Source organism: Vulpes vulpes, chromosome 7, assembly GCF_048418805.1.
Source record: "Vulpes vulpes isolate BD-2025 chromosome 7, VulVul3, whole genome shotgun sequence".
In the NCBI taxonomy this organism is placed as follows: domain Eukaryota; kingdom Metazoa; phylum Chordata; class Mammalia; order Carnivora; family Canidae; genus Vulpes; species Vulpes vulpes.
In genome coordinates, this window is record NC_132786.1 from 63,596,327 (window position 1) to 63,612,569 (window position 16,243).

At 38.9% G+C, this 16,243-nt stretch overlaps 1 protein-coding gene across 2 annotated transcripts in view; it reads left to right on the top strand.

Annotated features, from left to right (window-relative positions):
- The window catches only part of CSMD1 (CUB and Sushi multiple domains 1), a 1,871,666-nt gene that overhangs the window by 1,333,331 nt on the left and 522,092 nt on the right, over positions 1-16,243 (top strand). For both annotated transcript variants that reach the window (XM_072763911.1, XM_072763912.1), the window contains exons 9-10: positions 3,835-3,959; positions 15,295-15,416. In XM_072763911.1, coding sequence (XP_072620012.1) covers positions 3,835-3,959; positions 15,295-15,416 — 247 coding nt within the window. The remainder of the gene's footprint in view (positions 1-3,834; positions 3,960-15,294; positions 15,417-16,243) is intronic.

Sequence of the window (16,243 nt, forward strand, 5' to 3'; positions counted from 1 at the left end):
CTCCAGAAACCACTGGAAGAACTAATTTTATTTATGGGAAGTAAACAATTTTTTAATGGGTAAAATAAATAAATAAATAAATAAATAAATAAATAAATAAATAAATAGTAAATAAATACATAGAAAGGGGAAGAGAGCAAAATGAAAGATGAGATGGAGAGATCCACATATGATAAGGATATTGTACTATTTACAAAGTTAACTAAAATGTGTATGGGGGATTGAATTATAGGCTCGTGAATTCAGATGTATAAAATGTAATTTTATTTATACCACAATTATTTTTTTCCAAATTTCCATTTTGTCTGAGTCAGAAAATTTTATATATTCATCCTTGAAGTTGTGAACATCAATGAATTGCCAGTTCGTTAGTGTTCAAGACAGTTCCTTACTCCCTTCTCCCTGCTTTTACGGTGTTCGATTCCAGGGCTGCAGGAAAGGCCTACTCGGCAAAGGTGGGGAGGGCACAACGACTTGTCCGCCTCCTCCATGCCCCGGGGCTTACGACTACTGGCTCCCCCAAGTCTCTGGCAGGACGCGGACCCTCTTCCTGGTTGAGGAATGACCTCTAGAACTATGGCTTCCGCAGCCAGCCTGCAAGGGTGTGAGCCCTGGGGGTGCGCCCTGAATCCAGGGGCCCCACCTCTCAGGCCTAGCTAAGCTGGCCACACTTCCCCTGGAGAGGCTGTGCCATAAGACCAAGAGAGTCCTCTGTGAGGTCGCAGCTGGACCATGAGAACACACCTGGGATGACTCTGGCGTCCCCACAGGCCACAGGGAAGGGTCCTATCTTCTTCCAACCCCTCACCCCAACTTCTTGGTCCAGTGCGTGGTCCACACCCATGACACAGCCTCCTTTCGTGTCTCTGCTGGCACTTCCTGTTGTTCTTTGCTGCTCCAGCTTGGAGTTCTGTTTTAAACAAAGAGGCAAGCTCCCTATCTGTCTATCATCTCCATTTATTGATGTATCTATTGATTTAGAAAACTCTAAATGGAGAAATTGGTTACTTCAGTAGATTCAATAGGTGTCAACCAGTATGGGTTGAGGAAAGATGTGGGATCAATCTAGATGGAACAGCTTCTTATAGCTCTGGGAATTCATGGACAGTTAGTTGTCACAACTAAACCCGCATCTTATTTTGGATTCTGCTTTAAACTCTAAGTCACTTCAGGTGTTTGTTTTTTTCAGCTTTTTTTTTTAAATCAGATATAGTAATGGTACCAATATTAAATAAGCACACAGCCATTATTTAGGAGAATTGAATTTGGAAAAAGTTCACGTTAAAACTGAGTCATATTTAGAAATAATTCATTCACCTCAAAAGACTCTTCAAATCGTGGTAGGTAAAGTCAAGTAGAAGGTGACAAATGTCTTTGGAATCAGAAAGTTGAGTGATGAGCTTTTCAGAAGAGCTAAGCATGGGAGAAGTGAAACATTTATTTTCCCTGTTCTATTTAAAACACAAAAGTATGCTACTTTAATTGCTTAGCTTAAATTTTGCCATTTAAGTATTTATTATCTGAGTACGATGTATCTTGGTCTTACACGAAATCTGTTTTCTGTTGTTTCTTAACACTTTCCAACTACTAGCAATTGCCAAAGTTTGTACAACATAGTTAAAGTTTTCTAAATTTATCTTTCGGTGGGAAGGTATTAATAACTTTTTTTCTGGAATTTTCTTCTAAGTCTTCTCCAGAAAACTTAGATTAGATTGAGACCTTGATGAATATTAACTTTTATTAACTTTTGCATCTTTGATACCTAGAGTGAAGTAGCACGTAGTACATGTTCAATAGAAATGTATTAAAAGAGTGATAAAATATGTGAAAAATGAGATTTTGCTAAATAGAAAGAAGTAAAGATGGAGCCAAATATAGAGAAATAACAGTTGCTTTCATAACAGAATTTTTAGATTTATTTCATTTATTCAATGCAGCTCCATAGGTTTAAACAAACACCAATGAGCAGAGCTTATAGAATATGTATGGCTGTTTAAAATAATACAATGAAAATGAGAATTAGGTCTATATTTTGGTTATCACACTTTTTACTTTCAGAATAATATGTGTTATGTACTTACAATACAGTGTTTCTCAAAATTAATTCCATTAAGTTCTAGTTGCTCTGGATAATTGGTGAAAGGGGCATCCTGGATATATAAGCTTGGAAATTTTTACCTACTTGCACATTCTCTTGAATAAGAAAAATATATTTTTTGCTTATTTAATTTTTTAAAAGATTTTATTTATTTATTCATGAGAGACACAGAAAGAGAGAGAGGCAGAGACAGGCAGAGGGAGAAGCAGGCTCCATGCAGGGAGCCCAATGTGGGACTCGATCCCGGGGTCTCCAGGATCACACCCTGGGCCGAAGGCAGGTGCTAAACCTCTGGGCTATCAGGGCTGGCTGCCTATGCTTATTTAATTTGATATGCTGAGAAGCTTCTTTAGAAAATAAAGATGGTAACTCTTGTTTAATGCAGAATTTGTCAGGTTGTTCTGATCCTGATTTGTTGATTTTTGCAGACGTGCATGACCATCCCCAGAGTGTTGTTTAGAAGTGTGGGAAATTCTGACATAATAACACTTGAGTAATATTCACTCTAAGATCATAGATGATAGATGACATGTTTTCGATAAGCAGGAATGGAACTCATTAGTTTATTTTTCCCTCGCTCTTTCATCTGTTATTAACTGTTGAATTCCCATTTTTTTTGTCAATATCCACCTGAGGGTCTATCAAATGAAAAACATACGGAGAATTTCCTGGTGAAGCAATAGGCTCATCCGATTCTAGAACAACACTGCACTCAGCTCCACGCCAGACAGCTGGCTCAGAGGAAGTTATGGGGGGTGTTCAGACCACGGGTGCCTCACGCCCTTGTTATGCACCTGTTGAATAGTTGTTCTGCAACAACATATTGTTAGGCTTTCAACCTTAGAGCTTCAGGTTTGCAGATGTAGCTCTGGAGACAAAACAATGTGTCATCCAACTTTAGGTTGGATGCATTGCTTTTTTTTTTTCTAAAATAAATGATTCTTTTCTTGTAAGATATATTTCCGAAATATCACATCCCTGGCCTTCTGAATATAATGTTTGTGATAGTAACATGGATTCTTTACTGAGACATTTTCTCTCCTCCTCCTCTTCCTTGTGAGGACTTTTATTTTATTTTATTGTGATGAAACATGTAAAGTCTATCTAAGTCTATCATCTTAGCCAATGATAAGTACACGTTACTGTTGCCTCGAGGCTCGATGTTGTACATCTGATCTTACTTAAGTAAGCCTTCATGCCAGTGGATTAATAACACCCCACCTCGACTGCCCAAGCCCCTCGTGAGTTTGATTATTTTATTTTAGGCCCTTTATGTAAGTGGTGCCACGCAGTACTTGCCTTTCTACGTACTCAGATATTTTCTTAACCTGGACTGATTTAATCCTTGTTTCTGTAGATATTCATTCACAAGGAATGACTGCAATGTTGTTTTATTTTTAGGGCATGCAATTGCTTCTCACACATATTCTCACTTAGGCTACGGTATCAAGTCAGGTCACCTTTGTCATTTTGTCTATTATAGAGATAAGAAATTAAAGTCCATACATTTATTTAGCTATGGAGTTGGCACAACAGAAATTTGAACCCAGGTCTTCAGACTAACCTGTACTAAATTACAGGGCTATATCTACGAATAATCTCAAGTGGATTGCTTGAAGTATGATAATGATTGGATGGCATAATACACCAACAGCACGTGCTGATTTTTTTTTTAAAGAAGATTTCCGAGATTAATTTTTTTTGTTTTGTTTTGTTTTTGTTTTTCAATTGCTTAGGGTTGGTGCAAATGTGCAGTTCTCCTGTGAGGACAATTATGTGCTCCAGGGATCCAAGAGCATAACCTGTCAGAGAGTCACAGAGACACTGGCTGCGTGGAGCGACCATCGGCCCATTTGCCGAGGTAAGGTGCATGCCATGATGTCGTCACTCTGGTTCTGTCTTTCATCACGGTTGGCATGTTTTGTTAATGCACAGTGAGAGTGAAGTGCAAAGCAACACTGTGTGTGCTGTGTACAGACAAAGCAGAACAAGGAGGGTAAGGATGCACATTTCCCTAGTGAGGTGGGTGGGAAAGAAATAGGTCTTTGAAATTGGTTAGGAAGCAAGCATTTCCAAGGATATTAGTGGTTTTTAAATTTCAGAAACCATGTGAGCAAATCTAATCATTCAAATGCATGCATACACACTTACTCAGTACATCTTGGCACTCATCTATATATATACACAGTTTGCATATTATGAAAATAGGTTACATAACCGGATTCTTTGGCAAGTTTTATGCACGCCCCTGCAAATCTAAAAATGCTCACCTTTCAATGGCAGTGAGGTTAATTCTTGGGTTTTGATGATACCAGTGATAAAGGGAGTTTGTTAGCAATATCCTGAGTTAATATTTCACTGATAAATGGTCTTAAACTAATGTCTGACGTAGTAGAACACAATAATGTATCATCATCTCCTTCTTTAAAGATGTCAAAGTGTTGATTTGTCACTGCCAGGAAGTATACGAACAGTCCTACCAGAATTATACAAACCACAGTAAAACCAACAGAAAACTGGTTTTAACATGGAAAATTAATAAAATCTGAAGGAAAACTAGTTTTTTTTTCCCATAAAAAATTATGCCATAAAATAATTTATGCAAATCGACACTTTTAAAGGAAGGAGGGAACAGAAGCACAAAGTTGACCAAGGAATAAAAAGGGAAGTTACATAGAAGAATATCTTATACCTCCTTATAGCCTTTTTTAAGATTCATACTTTATGAATTTTAAACAATGTCAGATATATCCTGTGGAATCAAGTAGTTAGCAGACACGTTGCTAGCTTATCTAAGATAAAAGACCGTGTTGCAGGATTTGCTCTGTTGTACCCTTTACCTATAACGGCTTGAAGTTTTGTAACCTGTGGGAAGTGCACCATTGTGGCACGTGCATGACCTTGAGGACAGAGTGTGTCCTGGCCTCAGGACGCTCCTTCCCATGCTTCTTAGAGGCGGACCTAAGACCAATCTCTCTGGTCTAGGAAATGTGAACACTGCACCCTTCTGTACTTTGTCTCTAGGCTCCTTTGTCTAATACTAAAGTGACAGTACCTGGCTTGCAAAGGAATGACCACAAGAGTCATGTTCCTACCAGGGGATGGTAGTGTTTAATGTTCTTAGAAATAAATGAGGACTAATTCACCTGTATCATTTTTTCCCTTAAGGGGGGAAAATACTTTTATTCTTTAATGTTTTCCTTGCTCTTCTATACCAGAAACATATGTCATTATTTTAAAAGCCCAAACTAGGCAAAACTAGGAAATATGCACTCATTTTAAATTGATATTTTGGAGTAACATAAAGGAAATATGCATGTAGACTATTATTTGATTCTTATTTCTTAATCCATAACTTTTTCTTTGTTTGCCCCAAATCTAAGCTCAAGACGCTCTGTCAGGAATCTGCCCCCCCCACCCCAATGAATACAACCTGAATTGGTATCAAACACTCAGAGGCTCTCACCTCTTAGCAGACAGGGCCCCCCACCTGGGCTGTGGGCTGGGGGAAGCCTTCTCCATCCTCCATCTCCAAACACCTCACTCTCAGAGGTAATTGCGCGGGGAGCCTCTTAAGATTCTCATGTCCTACTGAAAGGTATGTTAGAAGAGAAAGGCTCTCCCGTGGGATCTTTGTAGTGTAGTGCCCCTGGCTTGTTTCCCATGAGAGACCCATCGCTCTCCAACACCCACCGCTCTCGTACCCAGAAGGGAAGAGTATGCACCTCTATCGTCCCCTCTTTTCTCCTCCCAGCTGACGACTCAATGGTTTTTCCTTAATTTTCTGTGGAGTAATCTTTTAGTGCTTGCTCAATTGAATTCTTGTCCAGTTAGTTTTTAACTTTCTGAAATCATGAGCCATAGTTGCTGGAAGTAATTCTTAAGAAGCCATTTCCATGAAGGATGTATGTTATCAAACCTTATATACCTTAACCAGAACAGAGTGTGTCCAGGGGACAATAACAAATATTTGTTTTAAAACTTAACATTTTAAAGAAATACCTATTTTAGTACATTTGGAGTGTAAAATATTAAACAAAAAAATTTAAAGTCTTGAAATGTTGTAAAGAGGAGAATTTGAGATATACTATTTAGAATTAGGTGATAAAGGTTAGGTGACAAAAATAACTCAAAAGGAGCTTGAACCAGATGGAAATGTGATCGTCTCTCGTGAAGAAGGTAGGAGTCAGGCAGGACAGGACCAGAGTAGAGCTCTGTCCCAGGGATGGACGCAGCCTCAAGACTCACCTTGTCAGCCCGGTGGCCGCAGGCCAAGGTGCTGTCCAATATCCCAGGTACCAGGATGCAGGGGGTTAGAGGAACATAGGGAGAGGCCAGCAGGGGTGTCCTAAGGATGGGGCCCGGGAAACATCACGTGCATTTCTGTTCAGTACCACCAGCCAAATTCCAGCCAAATATTCTAACCTGGTTGTGAGACTTTGAAATATAATTTTGAGTCTAGGCAGCCAAATATACAGCAAATGATTCTATTTCCGTGGAAGAAAGGGGAAATAGATATTAAGGGAAATAGCAGTCTCTGCAAAGGGGGTACCCTTCCACAAGAAGGAGAGGAAGAATGACTCCCTGAAGAGATACAACATCTTCTTTCTCTTTCTTTCTTTCTTTCTCTTTCTTTCTTTCTTTCTTTCTTTCTTTCTTTCTTTCTTTCTTCTTTCTTTCTTTCTTTCTTTCTTTCTTTCTTTCTCTTTCTTCCTTTCTTTATTTCTTTTTCTTTCTTCCTTCCTTTCTTTCTTTCTTTCTTTCTTTCTTTCTTTCTTTCTTTCTTTTTCTTTCTTTCTTTCTCTTTTCTTTTTCTTCTTTTCTTTTCTTTTTTTCTTTCTTTTTCTTCTTTCTTTCCCTTTCCCTTTCCCTTTCCCTTTCCCTTTCCCTTTCCTTCTTCCCTATATCACCTACAGCTTGCCATGAGTGAGAGGGTAGCTGGTGATCATTCAGCCTTCTCTCTTATCTGTTGGCAGCATATTTGTATCAGTGCTGAGCTTTAGCTATAAGCAATATGGATAAAAAAGCTAGAGTGGTATGTACAGGAGTACCCCAGTCTCTGACTGAAAAAGGGTTATCTATGAGCATCATGGTTAAATAAGAAACCTGCCCCTTCTCCACCCTGTACTCACCTCCTAGCCACACGGTCCTCAAGGAAGAGGATTGGCTTCCTTGTTCAAAGCCAACAGGAACATACATTCCTCTAGTCTGGGAAGCAGAGCCTTATATCACATCAGGCAATCACCATGTGTCATGATGTAATCAATGACTCACACAGCTGAATGGCCAAATGCATGAGTGCATCTGTGGGCTGACCCTATGGAGGATTGCTTAGAGGCGCCTCTAGATTTGTGCTCTCCACTAGACATAAAATGCAAGCCATATATGTAATTAAAAATATCTTTAAAAAAATCTAGTAGCCAGATTAAAAGCCAGTAAAAAAGCAAAAGTGAAACAGGTGAAACTAATTTTATTAACATTTTATTTCACACAATATTCCCCAATTATCTTTTTTAACCTATAGTCAATTTAAAGAAAAAAAATAACCTTTCTCTCTTTTTTATGCTATTTCTTGGAAATCCAGTGTATTTTAAACTCATAGCCCATCTCAGCTTGGACTAGCCATGTCTCACATGCCCAGTAGGTACACTGGCCAGTGCTTACTGTGGACATCACGGCTCCAGCTCCTGAGCACAGCGAGTGGGAAAGTAATAACACCCTTGTAGATATGAAGAAAATAAGTGTGTTCACTGCGTCATGCCTGTGTCCTGGGTGGCACCACAATATACTCTCATCCATTACAATTTATATGTTTTTCAGGCTGGCAGTATTTAGGATCTCTGGGTCTGTCATCATTCTCTTCCTTAAATTTGGCTTCTTTGTGCTTCTAATGATGGCTGCTTCATCAATTACAGAAGAGCTGAAGAAAAATTTTTTAAGCAGAGATTTAAAAAAAAAAATTAAAGTGGATCCCTGGGTGGCTCAGCGGTTTAGCACCTGCCTTCAGCCCAGGGCCTGATCCTGGAGACCCGGAATCAAGTCCCACGTTGGGCTCCCTGCATGGAGCCTGCTTCTCCCTCTGCCTGGGTCTCTGCCTCTCTCTCTCTTTCTCTCTCTCTCTCTCTCTCTCTCTCTGTGTGTGTGTTTCATGAAAAAATAAATTAAAATCTTTATAATAAAAAAATAATAAAAAATAAAAAAATTAAAGGGGAGGTTTTATACCTATTTCTATAAAAAAGATAGCTTGTGATATATCTAAAATGTAGGGGGAGACAGATCCCATGAACCTTAATGATTTTTCAAATACTACCCAAAACAGACTGTGAGATTACTTACTATCGATGGGTCCCAAACGCCAAGTGCAATTTTCTGAGTTCATTTTCCAGTCTGTGCTATCACCATAATAAATAGCATGTAAGAAGAGAACATGATGGTTTGGGTTTTCCTGATTCATTCCAAGCCTTTAAGGGAGCCCTCATTGATCATTTCAGCCAACGTGTCCTAAATTCAACCATCTATCGAATGCAGTAAAATGCCCCTGGTCTGAGCTTTGCACCCATTATGAGATTTCAGATAGGGGATTTAAGAAGTGATTCTCAAGGTTCCCATCTTCATGAAGGGTCTCTAACTCTTCGGTAATCATCATGGCTTCTCTACGAAAGGACTATCTGATGGAAACGTGTGATAAATTGCAGCAAGTCAGAAGTGACCTTTCCTATCTGGACACTGGTGTGGTTAGCCAACGCTTACATTAGCTAATTAGCTTCAAGGATGGGGACAGCCTTACCTTTTCCTCCTGTTACCAAATAGGTGAACGGCTGTCATAGCTTGGTAATTATACAAGAGGGTTTGTTTGAAATTCCGTTTGCTTCACTTAGGGATATAAAAACAACTATAATAATTTTTTCATGGGATAAAATATTATGAGCTGTTTAAAACTATGTAGTCTCTTTGGCAGTAGATTTTTAAAGTCAACAAACAAACACAGGAAGAGGACAGAGTTTTATTGTTTAAGTAAAATGTTTCAGCTTGGCATTTCATTCCATTGATATTTACAGGGCCTTAGTAGAGAAAACTTCCTTTAATGCTAATGCACTCTGATCCGGGGAATTAATACTTTTAGTTGCTCACTGAGTTGAAAGAGCATGTAAAAAAAAAAAAAAAAAGTGAAGTATTATTTGCAGTTGTAACTGTGGTTACATGGAAGCCAGTTAGAGCCCAGGGGATCATAGGATAAAGCTATTACCTTGATATTCTGGGTTCGATTAGCTAATAATTACCCTCCACGTATTAAGTTGTCATTTACCAAGAACTTTTATCATTTATTCCTTCCTACCCATATTTTCTGTGCATGCAGAAATGACCTCGTATGTAGTAGTCAAAAGGCCACTTATACCCGAGGGAGGACTCTTCATTCTTCCAGATTAAATTTTAAGTCCATTTTAAGGTGATATTTTGTTTACTGATTATTCTACCAGATAGCTGTGACCTCAGAGGTTTAAAGAGACCTACAGACTTTGAACTTTTATTGGAATTCCAGTGGATTTGGAAAAGTTTCTCTTGTTGCTTCTAGACTCCCAAGGTTTTATACTTTTTAGTAGAAGACTACTTAGGTGAAAAATACATTTTTTCCTTTCTTATTAGGTTTTTGGAAATAATAAAGCTCTGCATTTTTATAGTACTCTCAAATTCTGTTGACATAGAATGACTTGAACACTAATGTTGATTTGATTTCCTAGAATATAAGGAAAGTCTGACCTAACTTCCTCTCATGGGTTGTCCTTTCATGTGGGACACTTGCCCCAGGTGTCCATGTGGCTGTCCGTCCTGCACAGGATGTTTCTTCAAACATCATGTCTTCCAGAATCATTCCATGACCACCAGATTCCTGAGTAAGCCCTTTGCAGATACTCCCCCAAACTTCACTCAGACCTTTCTAGAAAGCTGCTACGTCTTCCACATATTAGATTAGATGGTGCGTGTCTACTTGTTAATGGATTGAGAAGGAAGGATTTTGGTTTTGTTTTCTCTCTGCTACATAGCCCATGCTTGATATTGTGCCCTACTCACAGTAAGTGTGCATTTGGGTAACACACAGCTGGAACATACTGGGCCACGTGCTAACTGCCTCCCTTGGTGTCCTTCCTTCAATCCTTAGAGCAATCACAGATGGAGTTATGATTATTACACTCATTAAACAAACTGAAGGGCGTTAGAATGAAATACATTAAGATTAGATGTCCAGTAACTGCATAAACCAGGCTTGGAACTCAGCTGTGGTTAAGAAAAGCAACTCTTAACCTCTATGACATAATGTTCTCTGCTTTGGTTGACAATCAAGAAATAAATATTAAAAGCTCTGGCTGATAAAAGTGCTTTCTCCTAAAAACATACAAGAAATAGAGTATCTAATATATTACTAATGCGTTTGGAACATGCTTCAGATGTCCAGGTAGCTTCTTAATTTAAATTTAGTCAATTAGAATATTTGTCTCTAATGATCTTGATTAATTAAATAGTTACTATAGAACAGTACGGATTCCTGGAACTGGATTTACATAAATAGACAAATTATTACATCGTATTACATAAGATAAATTCTGTGAAGCAAATATGTTTTGTACTTAATAAATATTCATTGATTAAATAGATAAATGGCATATATTTGCATTCAAAATCAGTTTTTTTCTCCCTGTCCACATCCCCTCTTGATATATTTTCAACTATCATTTTGTGAATTCTCATTTAATTTATTTTTTTTTTAATTTTAAAAATATTTTATTTATTCATGAGACACACAGAGGCAGAGACACAGGCAGAGGGAGAAGCAGGCTCCATGCAGGGAGCCTGATGTGGGACTCCATCCCAGTTCTCTAGGATCATACCCTGGGCTGCAGGAGGTGCTAAACCGCTGTGCCCCTGGGGCTGCCCATTTAATTTTAAAAACATTAAACACATATAAGAAAAATTTGAGTTCCAAGTTTAGAGCACTGCCACGTGAGTAATATTAGATGTACATTAGGTAATGACGAGTACCAAAGACCATTTATTAAGCATTATTAAGCATTTAAGTGTGTATTCCTTTATATTAGGTGTTATACTTCCAGGAAAATGTTGACAATGGAGAGACCTTAGCAGGAAGGAAAGTGGTGTTCAACTACAATACATATGAACATATACATTTCAACTATGGTAATGTATTTAAATCTTGCTGTAAAACCTAGCTTGACATTACAAGATTATCATTACTTCATTAGGTTGGCCAATGAAACACTATGATGACTACCTGAATGCCTGTTTAGTACAGAAGCAGGTGTTTGGGAGCAAGTCCCGCCACCTTGCCCCAAAGGGCATCGTGCAATTGCTCTGTCATCATCAGGACAGCTTTGCTAAGCTAACAGGTTTGCACTAGTCTGAAAAGTCACATGATCCTCGTAGGATGCACTGAGGAGTCAGCAGAGTCTAGAAGTGGAAAGAGACAGGCAGGGTGACAAATCTTCAGGGTTCTAGCCACCTGAATCAGATTATAGCATGGTTTTATGAATGTCCACTACGTTGGTTGAGTTCCCATTCAGTTATAGCAGAAAAATCACTGGCAAAGCAGCACAAACGTGGTTTGCAGATAAATTGATACTAACCATCCTCCTTTAGGAGGGTCTGCATGCCCTGGAGGTCCCCTCAACTCCCCTGCCTCCTTCCTGCCCTGCAGGCTGGCTTCTTCCTCATCTTCTTAGGAAACAAGATCTTGGGGAGGAATTGGGGCTCAGATGCACCCTAACTGAACATTCCCAGGGCTCTGCCATGTATGATGCCCACCCATCGGACACATTTCAGTAGAGCTTATAATCCTGGTTCCTCTCTTGTCCCTCAGGCTATTCTGTGTTCCTTTCTAGCTCCTCTTATTCTTCATGAAAATTAGGCTTTTAAAAGAAATGTGACATGCAGTGGATATGAAGGAAATTAGTCTTCAGGTGCTTGAAGCTGATGGGGAGGAAGTTATGGGGTGTGATGGAGCGAGCAGTGTGGCTTACTCGACTCTATAATTCAGGGAACTGACCACTTTGTATAACCCCGCCACAGAACCACAAAATAGAAAACAAAAAACAGGTCACAGACTGTCTGCAGGAGATTCAGCAATGTCCAGTCTGCATGGCAACCACCATGTGCACCTGGATAAATAATACATAGAAATCGTGATAAATCAAAGTACATCATTATTATTCAGTAAAGACTCTACACAGAGATGACTGAACTTTGAGTAGTTGCCAGTGCAAAATCTGAGGATTATCCTTGACTAGTAGGAGGGCCCTGATAATGAAAGCAGCACCTAATGAATCATGATTGGTGTGATGACGATAGTATCGTCATTTAATAAAGAAGCAGATGATGAGGATGGGAAGATTTAGAAGCACAAAGACTAAGGTCCTAGCTGTTTTTAACAGTTTCCTCAAGTGAAGGATTAGAATTAAATAATTATAGTTAGATTGTGTTATTTGAGGCCATTCTACTATTTAAAAACTACAAGTATTTATGGGGAAAATGATCAAATGTTAGGTATTGTTCTAATCATCAAAAGGGGATATGCCCTGGATTTTCCCACATATTTCATTTCTGCTAATTATTTGATGGCTTGACTAAAAGTATGGGAAATAAAGTTAATGGATTAGAAAAATACATCACAAGAATAGAGATATACTTCTAAGACAAAAAGAAAAAAAAATATGGATTAATCTGACAATTTCTGGTGAAAAATACTTCCAAAGCGACTGGATTCATCAGTCACTATGCGAAACCCAGTCCTAAATATGAACAAAACTGTGGGAAATGTACTCCTTTCCTACAAAAACATTTTACTAATGGTTATCTCACTAAACTATATAATCACTAAAAATCATATTTCCCCAAGCAATGGTGAGATGAATTTCATGGAGAGCTGGTAGGCAATTTGAATAAGTCAAGTTAAGGGTCAAGCTTCAAAGCAGACGCGTGGGAGCGTGGGACGCAAGGCCATTGGCAGGATGTCAGATTTGGTGAACCTTCCAGCAGAGTGACAGCTGGGGCTAATGACTGGATGGGCACAAATTGTCAGTGGGGTTGTAACAAATTAGTCCCTGACTGCACTCACTCACTCTTCATATGTGGTTTTTTTTTTTTTAAGTTTGAAATACTTAGAATGGCACTTTGATACTATTAAGTGTCAAAAAATATTTATCGAGTAACATGACATTATGTCTGTATCAGCTCTTCAGTTTGAAATTTAACAAAGAATGGTGATCATGTGACATAAGGGTATTGTAACTCAACATTTATTAGTGTTAACTTCTAACGTTTCCCAATGAATGCTGTTAACAAGGAGCTTTAGGAAAAGTTCACATTGGAAGCTCATAATCCTTTCTGAGAACACGTTCCTCAAACTCGATCCTTTGAATGCAGAGTTAGATGTTTTTGTTTGTATTCAGTTAGCTCCCTGTTGGAGGACCTTTCGAGCCAGGACCACCTACTGAATTTTGAAAGCCAGGCCATCTGTTACACACTTTATTTAAGTAATCTTGTCCTACACATCTTACTTAAGAAACCTTGTCCATTTGCAAAGTACATGCAGATATTGTAAACGGTTACCCCCGTGTTTTTGCTAATTGATGTATAGTAGACTAATTTTTAGCTAATTATCTTCATTGTGAGTATCATACAACTGAAAAGTTGCCTACTCTTCACATTTTTTTCTTTTTTTTTTAATTTTTATTTATTTATGATAGTCACAGAGAGAGAGAGAGAGAGAGAGAGGCAGAGACACAGGCAGAGGGAGAAGCAGGCTCCATGCACCAGGAGCCTGACGTGGGATTCGATCCCGGATCTCCAGGATCGCGCCCTGGGCCAAAGGCAGGTGCCAAACCGCTGCGCCACCCAGGGATCCCTACTCTTCACATTTTTATGTCAGCAACTGTGTAGACCCTGGATATGGGTGTTAACGATAAGAGAAGGATGCTTTTCCAAGGTCAAGAAATCCACAACCGTGTAGGAAAGATAGATCTGTCAGTTAATCATCATAATAAAGGCCTGTTATCAGGAATAGGTATGATTTGTGTTATATTCCTGGGGGTTGTTAGAAGGAGTTCAGTGAAATGGTTTCTCCTGATCCCTCAGCTATACGATGGCTCCCAGAAGCCAGAGTCCTGTTCTCTTAATTTTGTGACTGAATTTCCCAAAACAATGCCCAACCTGTAGTGGGTGCTCAGCCAAGAAAAAGAACAAAGGTGAGATGGGTTCTGATTACGATTATTATTTTTTTTTTTTTACTGGATGACAGTTTAATCAGTTTGTGTGATAGGAAATCTAAGGAAAATGAGCTAGAGCTTGCCTTACATTAGTTCTTTCTTGTGAAATCCATTTCTCTTACTTTGTTCTCAAACCCAGTTCAAATTATTAATGTGAAGACTGGATTGCATTGCAAGCTGGCATTTGATTTCTAAACATTATCTATTGATTTGAAAAATAAATCTTTCTTAAGATGGAGGTCAGTTGAAATATTTGTTGTAGAGTAAAAACAGTCATATTTGTTGGGTTATGTCATTTCTATAATGTGCTTAGTCTTTTAATTTAAGGTAGTTTCTCTTTTAAAAATTTTTTTTTTCCTTTTAGTCACTGTGTCTATTTTCTTGCTTTAAATTGTCAACTATATTTGAAGTTCCTGTTTGCATTGTGCTGTAAAGAAATTTGCATAGTTGATTGCAGAATAGGATCTAAAGCTTGAAAGACACTTTGGGGATGATCTGTCCCGCTGTCCTCATTTACAGTGGAAAAGATGAAGTTGTCCTACATTGTAGGGCACGGTGGGGGTCCCTGGAGCTTCCCTGACCTGTGTTCCCCCTCCGTCTATGACATCCGTGTCTAGCCACATGTGTATGCAGACTCTCTTTGAGTCAGAGTGGGATTTGAGGTGGACCAATTTGATTTGACATTGTCCGTGGTGATTGACAGAATGAACGAGGTCATTTTGTGACCTCGGTAATGCCTTGGGTTCAGTTGCAGAGACCAAACAAGGGTCCTGATGGCTAAGCAAACTTCCTTTACCAACTTGAGTTCATGAACCACTTTTTATCATCATTAATGAATACGTAGTTCAATCTTCCATGTTTCTGTCTTCACCACAAAGATAGAATGCTGCAGAAAGTAACACCACCTTTATGTATTTTTAGCTAGAACATGTGGATCAAATCTGCGGGGACCCAGTGGCATCATTACATCCCCTAATTACCCAGTTCAGTACGAAGACAATGCGCACTGTGTGTGGGTCATTACCACAACGGATCCAGACAAGGTAAGGCTTCCGCTTTCCACCTCTGTGTAGCTGATGCAATCAATACTCTGACTCAGACAACGGTTTAAGATGGATAAGCTAGCACGTGTCATGCACCCGTACAGTTTGCTGTTTGAGATGACAAGCTCAAGCATGTGTGTGTGTGTGTGTGTGTGTATCCACATTTATCGGAAGACCAGTCTAGGATTCAAATAGAAAGTAAGTTTTCTTCATTTGGTTGCCTCTTACTGGTTCTGGTCTATGTTCTCTTTTGCCCCTCAGTTTTGTCGAAATATAATTGATGTATAATATTGTTTGACTTTAGGGTGTATAATGTAATTATTTGCTAAACTGTTAATGCATATTATCTCACATAGTTACAGATTTATTGTGATAAGAACTTTTAAGATCTACTCTCTTGGCAACTCTTAAGGATATGGTACAGTAACTGTGCAGGCAAAATGGGATCAAGACAGAGTCAAGAATGGGTCTGGTGGGGGATGGTGAAACTCTTACCAGAATGAACATATGTTCTAGCCCCTCCAGGGACACCCTGCCCTACATCTGCGGTTCCCACACCATTATTAATAATGACCTTCTTTTATTCTCCAAATTGTTCCACTTTGGAATAATATAATTTCTCCCTACCTGGAACCAGGGAAAGAGCCTTACGAACCGCTGTTGGTTTTATTTTGTTTGTTTGTTTTGTGTTTTGTTTTTTTAATGGGAAGAGATAATGAGTTTGGTTTTAGGCATAATGAGAGTGAGGTGCCTGCTGTATATTCATTCAAGTGGATGTAACTGGTAGAGGTAAATTTGGAATTCACAAGTGTGTTGTTAGCTGCTGA